Source organism: Denticeps clupeoides, chromosome 10, assembly GCF_900700375.1.
Source record: "Denticeps clupeoides chromosome 10, fDenClu1.1, whole genome shotgun sequence".
Classification (NCBI taxonomy): domain Eukaryota; kingdom Metazoa; phylum Chordata; class Actinopteri; order Clupeiformes; family Denticipitidae; genus Denticeps; species Denticeps clupeoides.
Genome location: NC_041716.1, coordinates 1,789,862 through 1,798,752, shown reverse-complemented (window position 1 = coordinate 1,798,752; position 8,891 = coordinate 1,789,862). Strand labels below are relative to the sequence as shown.

General features: G+C 44.6%; 1 protein-coding gene across 2 annotated transcripts; it reads left to right on the top strand.

Annotated features, from left to right (window-relative positions):
* The first annotated feature begins 3,716 nt into the window (after nt 1-3,716).
* On the top strand, nt 3,717-7,264 carry asb8 (ankyrin repeat and SOCS box containing 8). 2 transcript variants are annotated; one of them, XM_028994005.1, is made up of 4 exons: nt 3,717-3,798; nt 4,970-5,157; nt 5,233-5,337; nt 5,939-7,264. In XM_028994005.1, exons 2-4 carry the CDS (start codon nt 5,029-5,031, stop codon nt 6,572-6,574), a joined length of 870 nt encoding a protein of 289 aa, XP_028849838.1. In that variant the 5' UTR covers nt 3,717-3,798; nt 4,970-5,028; the 3' UTR covers nt 6,575-7,264. The 2 variants fall into 2 exon arrangements, with proteins under 2 accessions (XP_028849838.1, XP_028849839.1); XM_028994006.1 differs by lacking the exon at nt 5,233-5,337.
* The last annotated feature ends 1,627 nt before the right edge of the window (nt 7,265-8,891 follow it).

Below are 8,891 nucleotides of genomic sequence, written 5' to 3'. Positions count from 1 at the left end.
AAATTCCCTTTCAGAATGTAATTATTATACATTTTTCTTTTTTTTTTTTTTTTTTCTTTTTTTTTTTTTTTTTTGCGTCCGTCTCTGGCCTCCTTCCTGTTGGAGACAGAGTCGTGGACGGCCAGGCCCTTCACTGTTGACTGTGGTCTGCAATGAACAGTATGCACTAAGAAGACAGGAACATGAATATGTAATGTCATGTACCTACACAAAGATATCACTTTAACATGCAATTATTCATTTGGTCATTTTTTTTTTTTTTTTTTTTTTTTTTTTTTTTTTTTTTTTTTTTTTTTTTTTCCCTTTCACGCAAGAAAGTGAGCGGGGGGGAGAAGAAAAAAAAGCTCATTTTGCAAATTGAGGGACACTGATCACGTGACATTGCATATGTTTGTAGTTGGTGTCAACATTTAGACATTTGAGTGGAATTATTATTATTTTTATTTTATTTTCCCCCCTCGCTTAAAAGCAAGAGAGCTTAATCAGTTTGGGACTCAGATCCCCTGTAGGATGTGAACTGTTTTGGTTGTGATTCTTAGACTAACTAATATAGGGCCAATAGTGACCTCACTGTTTGCCATGGTAGAATTAATATTATTATTTGATTTTTTTTTTTTTTTTTTCTGCGTGACATTGCTATCATTTAATTCTGTATGCTTTCAGAATCATTGACATGATGTTCAAAAGGTTGTAACTCATCTGAATATTGGAGGGGGGATTACGCTGGTATGATACTTTTAATCTGTGATTCTGTATGAAGTCCAAGCTTGCCAATAATAATAATGCCGGTATGTCACTAAAAGGTGATGTCTGATCTATTTTTTTTTTTTTTTTTAAGCACTGGCTCATGACATCATTGTTCCAGTTACAAGTGTTGGTAATGAAGTACTTCTGTCATCTCAGATTATTATTATTATTATTGCATTTTTTTTTATTTTATTTTTTTTCCCCTCCCCATCACCCCTGGAACTGATTCTTTACTGTGTATTTGCTGATAATCAGCCTGACTCTGTATGTTTACAAGGTGGGTTTTTTCTCAGTGAGATTTGTAGTTCTTAGGTAAACGTTGGATTTTTTTTTTTTTTTTTTTTTTTTTTTTTTTTTTTCCTCCTTCCCTCCTTCATGTGACCTCCGCATCAAAATGGGACATTCAGGGTTTGTCAAATTTTGTTCATTTTCAATGTTTGGCGGGTGTGTCTGTACAGGATGATAGGTCAATTGTGTTGCATACTAATTAGCTAGTGTTTTTCCTCCTTCCCTCTTTTTTTATTGATTGCTGGAGAAGGATTTCGGAAGCTTGCCAGGTGGTTTTTGGTTGGTGACATCACCGATCTGCCTCCTGAATGTCAGTCCAGTTTATATGTGTGGCAGAGGGGAGGCCTTTAGAACCACCAGCATGTCCAGACAGCCACTCGGCATCAGCACTCAACTCGGGTTAAGTAGCAACAGCAGTTAGTGTTTTTATTGAGCTTCCTGAGTGATTTTTTGATTTTTTATTATTTTTAATATGTATCATTTGTTAGTCATTTCAAATAGACTTCAAATCACTTTCAAGAATGGAAAGAACCATTTAAAACATCTGTTTCTGTAAGGTGTGTGATTAAGATCGTGCACTGCTAATCATGGAGCAGCCACGGTAATTGAGTGGCGCACATTAGAAATATCTCCATGTTATGTGCCAGCTGCCTGAAGTCCTTTTTTTCTGGGTGTGTGTGTGTGTGTGTGTATGACTTATTTTTCTTTCTTTAACTCACTCCCATGCTTTGGCTTTAAAAAGGTGAACAGTATGAGTTGTTTTATATCTTATCAGCGCCTTTCTTATCGCCCAGAGGGATGTAGGAGTGTGACATTGAGACCAGAGTATGACTGGACCTTCTGAGGATGGCGTATTTGGCTGTTTCATTCGAAAGGGGGAGCAGTATTTGCAAATGTTTTTTTTTTTTTTTTTTTTTTTTTTTTTTAAGTTTAAATTATTTATGTTACTCCTACTGAGCAAATTCCTCCACCCCAACCCTTCTAGGTTGACGTCTCCCATGTTTTGTCTGAGTGAGTGAGTGAAAGCATTGGGAAGAAAACATGCATTTAACATATCTGTATATTATTGATTGAGATTTTTCAGACAAGCAAATACTTGATGCATTGACTAGACGTTTAGTAATGCAGTACATGAGTAATGAATCACTGGGGCTTTTTTTTGTTTGTTTTTTCTTCATTAATGAATATGAGCAGCTAGTGGTTTTAGTGTAATGAAATAATGCAATAACTTTGTTTGGGGGGGGGGGGTCTTACTGTTATGTAATGTGAATCATTTTAGAAGCATAAGGTAAAGATGACAGGCTTGCAAAATGACTCAAATAGCAATTTCCCTTAATTCTGTTTATTGATTTAGGGGTGGGGTGGCAAATGGGAAGAATATATAGCAATGGATTGAAGTGTTTTGAGACACTAAATTCTAGCGGTCTGAATAAAATGTCACAAAAAAAAGAAAATAAATTAGTTTGTTTTGGCCTTAGAGTTCTAACTCTTCATTTTGTGTCTGTAAGTGTGCGTGTGTGGGGGAACTTGGGGGTGGATGCAGATAAATAAATGTTTATTTTCACTGATACAGTAGATTACTTTGTCCATTTATTAACTCAACCCAAGTTCTTTTATACTGTGCTTGTGGTCTGATCATAAATAATAGTTTTTTTCAAATTACTTTTTTAGTTGCATAAACCTTTCCTGTAAAATAAGCCTGCCCAAAAAAAAACCATGCACATCCACTATTAACTAAATTCCATTGCCAGCAACCTTTCTGATCAGATCATCTCACTGGACAAGGAACGGTTTGAGGACAACGCCTTCCTGTATCATCTACTTTTGGCATATTTAAAAAAAAATAATAATAATTTTATATAATAGGGGCTAAAACATGTTTGTGTACCTTTTTTAGCATTATTGTAATTTTATTGCATGTTACAGGTGTGTACTGGCAAGGATCTCACGATGCGATCCATATCTTCATATATTGTGATTACTGTACATATTTCAATGCTCTACAGTCAGCTGAAAATGTAAAGCAGCGCTGAAGCCATGTATGATCTGGGTGGATCACATATTAGTTATTCAGCCAAATCAACATTGCTCAGAACTGAATTTTGGGCTAAATTTGTATACAGAAATATCGACGTTCAATACAATATCACCACGTGACGTATCACGATGCGTTTCTGTATCGCTTTTTTTTTTTTTTTTTTTTTTTTTTAAACTTTGTTTATTGGAACTAGAGCATGAGCAATAACAATATTCTCTAGACTCCAATAAAAAAATTATAATAGAGAAACAAAACAAAAGGAGAAATATATATAAATAAATATATATGTGTGTGTGTGTGTGTGTGTATATATATATATATATATATATATATGCATACAAATACTACACACACATAAAAGCAGCCTACAATCGCCCCCATAATCAACCTATACAAAAACTAAATAATAAAAACTACCACAGCAGAGCTCCACTCAGACATGAACTGTATCACCCAGGAACAGAAGGGAAAATCTTACTCTTGACCAGATCGAGAAAAGGACCTCAAATCTTTTTAAACGTCTTAAGGGAACCCCTCAGTGAAAGTCTCGTCCTTTCCAGTTGACGGAAGTAAAGAACATCTCGTATCCCGTGAGGTCGGGGTGACCGCGGTGACCCTGGCGTCCATACAGGTGCGTGACGTCATCGCGCCAAGGGCGTGGCCGTGTTTGTTAGCCCGTCTTAGCTTAGCACGGCGCGTCGTCGCGGCGGAGACGTTTCGTCGAGGTTTGTTGCGCCAGCGTTCGCCGTCGGTGCGCAGAAATCGCGTCGTTTCCCCCCCGCCGCGAACGCGTTGCTATTCAGCCGCCGGTTTCTGGAGGTGCCCGGCGGCGGGACGTGAGACCGTCGCCCTCCGGGCCAGGCGAGGCGCGCCGGGCGCTACGCGACGTGTGTCGGGGGTCGGCCGGGCTCGGACCCGGACCCCACCCGCCGGCCCGGTGTGCGTGTTAGCCGCGGCGGCTAGCAGCCCCGAACACCGACCGCTCGCCGGCGACGTTTCGGCGACTCTCGGTTGTGATGAGTGTTTGGTTGCCAGTAAAAAGTGCGACCAGCACCTGGTGTTTGGCTATCGGCCGATCCCATACCGATATTTACTGAGGAGGACACTGAGAATATTTAAACAAATGCAATAATTACACATTTTTTTATATATATCGCGTGTATGTGTATGTATATATATATATATCACGCAGTCGTTACCGATAATCGATACCGTTATTTGAGTTATTATTTGGCCGGCGTCCCCACATAAATAAACGTTCGTTTTGACTGAACGTTTCGCCTTGTTGTATTAATCCTGCGTTTCTCGGAAGGTCTTTAACTTTAGGTTTAGTCCTTAAAGGTCCCCTGACGTGAAATGGAAATTTTCTTGCTTTTATATCGGTCTTGTTGTTCCCCTAATACGATTGAGCCGTGGTGCAGAATCGCAGACCCACAATGAAGGAAAGTGACGTGATTGTCATTGTGAAACACTGCAGCACAGCACATGGTGACACGACGAAACGTGTCCTCTGCTTTTAACCGCCACCCTTGGTGAGCAGTGGGCAGCCATGACAGGCACCCGTTTGTGGGGACGGCGCTTTGGTCGGTGGCACCTTGGCGGATCGGGATTCGAACCGGCAACCTTCCGATTACGGGGCCACTTTCTTAACCGCTAGGCCACCACCAGTGAGACTTCCCAGGACGCGGCGTTTCGGGATCCGTATCTTTAAATGCTAACGAGGAGGGAGGCCTATAGAAGTTGAGGAGGAAATGACGTCATCAACACCTCGCACCAACCACAATGTTTGGTGCCGACAGGAAGTCTGCGGCGGTCTCCAGTTGAACGTGTAGTCCAGTGCCCACGACCTCTGACCCCCCCCCCCCCCCCCCCCCCCCGTGTTCTCCGTCTTGACAGCCTTCTCGACAGCGCGGCGTGGAGGCACCCGGTCGGGGTGCCATGTGCTTCCGGTCCACATGAGCTCTACTATGTGGTACATCATGCAAAGCATTCAGAGCAAGTACTCGCTGTCCGAGCGGCTGATCCGGACCATCGCGGCCATACGCTCGTTCCCGCACGACAACGTGGAAGACCTCATACGCCGGGTGAGTACGTACGAGCGCGTCCCCCGCGCCCTCTTTCTTTCCGTCTTTATTAACGGACGGGCCCTGACTGTGCAGGGAGCCGACGTTAACCGAATGCACGGCACGCTGAAGCCACTGCATTGCGCCTGCATGGTGTCCGACGCCGACTGCGTGGAGCTTCTGCTGGAGAAGGGCGCAGAGGTACGGTGAGGGGCGAACGCCGACGTTCTTCAGCAAAGGGCCTTTCGTGCAGAGTGAACCCCCCAATTCGAATATTAATTTGCCTAAAAGCCCGGTGTGGTCTCTGAGGGTGAAATTACCTAGCTACACTCCTGCACGCCCTCTCAGATCGGCAAACGAAAGGAGACTAAAAATTCCTTCTTCACGGGGTCTCCGATTCCAATCATGTCTGTTCTCCGTTGTTGTCCCTGGCTGGTGGGACAACCTGCCCTCCTCCACACGACTAGCCGAGACCATCACCACTTTTAAGAAGCAGGTGAAAACCCTCTTATTCCAAAAATATTACAGACAAATCTAACACTTACACACGCACATGCGTACATATTGCACAAAACAATACAAAAATGTATAAATACATTATAATTTATCTTAGTCTAGCACCCAACAATCTCTGAGCTCTTCACTGACAAGTTGAGCCTTATCAGGGCTCTTAGTTTGTGAACTCGATATTCTATAGAAATCGAACGAGAATTGCTGGTGTCTTCCTCTAGTAAGTTGCTTTGGATAAAAGCGTCTGCTAAATAAAGTAAAGTAAAGTAAAGTAAAGTAAATTCCTCCGCAGGTGAACGCCTTGGACGGCTACAACCGCACGGCGCTGCATTACGCGGCGGAGAAGGACGAGGTGTGCGTGGAGCTGCTGCTGGAGTACGGCGCCCGGCCCGACGCGCTCGACGGCAACAAGGACACGCCGCTGCACTGGGCGGCGTTCAAGGACAACCCGGAGTGCGTGCGGGCCCTGCTGGAGAGCGGCGCGTGCCCCAACGCCCGCGACTACAACAGCGACACGCCGCTGAGCTGGGCCGCCATGAAGGGCAACCTGGAGAGCGTGCGCGTCCTGCTGGAGTACGGCGCCCGCGTCCACGTCACCAACCTGAAGGGCCAGACGCCCGTCTCGCGGCTGGTGGCGCTGCTGGCGCGCGGCCTGGGCACCGAGCAGGAGGAGGAGTGCCTGGAGCTGCTGTGCCGGGCGGCGGGCCGCCTGGAGCTCCGGCGGCCCGACGGCTCGCTGCCGCGCGAGCTGAGCAAGGATCCGCAGCTGCTGGCGCGCCTCGCCGGCATGGCGGCGCAGCCGCCCTCGCTGCGCTCGCTGGCCCGGTGCGCCGTGCGGAGCGGCCTCGGCGTGCAGTACCTCCCCGGCGCCGTCAAGCAGCTGCCGCTGCCGGAGTCGGTCAAGGAGTACGTGCTGCTCAGAGACTGACGGCGCGGAGGCGCTTCATGTACGACATCATAACTTGCTAATGCGACGGTGAACAAAGTGGCCGAGTCTTGTGGTTTGTGCTTCCTTTCGCGGCACCTCAGTTCGACGTGCAGCAGTTCATCCTACATTTACGTCTGTTGGTGTCCGTTGTGGAATTGTGTGTATATACATACATACATATACATACATACATACATACATATATACATACATACATATATATAATACACCATCTGAAATGAATGTCAGATTATATAACAGAAGCCTTGATAAATGTTCTAGAGAAGAGAACCGTTTCTTCAGCAGGCCACTCTCACCTCGTGTGGTTAAACACGTTTTGTATATTTGTTTAACTAAAATTAGTCACAGGTTTGATTTTTCTATGATTAATGTATTTTACCGTAGTAACTTTTGAAGCGTGTATTTTTTTTTTTTTTGGTGCTCATATGGATGGTGGTGTTTTTTTTTTTCTCTCCTTTGTCTGTAGACGTCACCCTGATGTTTAAAATCTTTTAATATGCGACGCCGTTCAGAAGTGAAGCCTAAACTGCTACTCGGTTTTATTTTTTCTTATAATTTTTTGTGTGTGTGCAGGTATGTAGGCGGTGTTTTATGGTGACATCTGCCCGTGTAAACGTGCATTTTTCTGTTCTCGCACCACGCCGGAGTAAAACGCTTTTCCGCTTGTCAGAATCTGCGTCGTGATTTTCTTCCTGAAAGATCGACGTTGCTTTTCCTGTAGGAAAGAGCTCATCTTGCTGAGAGCATAATCGAGGATGAAAACCGATGCCATCATTAGTAGCGTAGTGGGTCCCAGGTGCAAACCCCATTTCCCACCATTGCGTCCCTGAGCAAGTCCCTGTCCCAAGTCCCTCTAACTACTGATTGTAAGTCACCCTGGAAATGCTGGAAATGTAAATGCAATCATGATGTATTTGCAACTGAAGGAAGAATAATTTTAGAAAATGCCACGTTTCTAACACACAGATTTAAGCGCTCAATTTAAACTTAATACTGGATGCCAGTCCACATCATCATACATCACTTATGGAGTTGCCACTAACATAACTAACAGTTGCCATGACAAAGCTTTCACCTGGATGACTGAGAATCTTCTCAGACATCACTAATAGAGGTATTTCACTATGGGTTTTTTTCTTGACTTTAGGCAAAAGAAAGACAAAAAAAAATAAAAATACAATGCCCACAATATAAAAAAAGATCTCTTACTAAGTAAATAAATTCTGTAAGAGTTACTTATGAAGGTCGGGTAACATTGCCATTTTTCCTAAAATACTCTACTGCAATCTAGTCATATTCAAAGAACAAGAATGATAATATTGTGGGCAATTCTAAACCCAACAACCTTTCCACATAATAATAACCCCGTCCTCATGCCAGATTGATTAATTAAAAAGAACAAGAGGACAATATTGCTTCTGGAACTTTACTGGGTAATACTAATAGTCGGATTCTGAGACTGAAGGCTTGTAAAATAGTCCAGGAACGGCCCCCCACGCCTTGTGAAATTCTTTGTTGGTATCTGTAATCGAGTAGCGTATCTTTTCGAGGCTTTTTTAACCCACCCTCAACATGGATGCAGTTCCTGCCTCCTCCCAGCAGGCGTCCACCTTGTGTAGGTCATCTCCAGTGGGTTAACCCTTGGACCCTCGGTCCAGTGGAGGGGTGTGGGGTGTCTACAGTGTGAATTCAAATGCGTTGTGCCACATGTTGGTGAACCAAAAATGAGCCGCAGGACGGTTCAGATGATCACGAGACGCCCGTCCACACCGGAACCCGCTTCGTTCATCTAATAAAATACATGACTTGACTAGTTCAATTAGCCAAGCTGGGCAGAGCTTATCAGTGCAGGATGCCGGCCCTTCTGCTTTCAGGCACCTCGAAATATTTGATAATCTATTGTTCGCTGCTAGTATTGTCCCCCCCGGGCCAACAGTCTGTCCCTTCGTCCAAACACAGGAAGTCCCTTTAAAGGACAGAATGCATCACCCTGCTGTCAGGAAGGAAACTAAAGCAGAAGTGAGACGAGGCCGCGGGCCTCTGCAGATTTGTTCACTGATGCACAGCGTGGCACATAACAGCTTTCGACTGAATGAATGATGTTCCGCTGCCCTTCCGTCTCCGTTGCGTAGAGGTAGGCCGCTGCCAGTGAGGTCCACGTGCTGCACAGTATGGAACCAGGTCAGCCATTATGTAACACGTCTTTGGGACCAGATTCATAATTAAAGACACAATTGCCGCTCTGCAACCTCGTGATGCACAAACATGTGGAGAATGCAACTTGCAAGCAAAACAA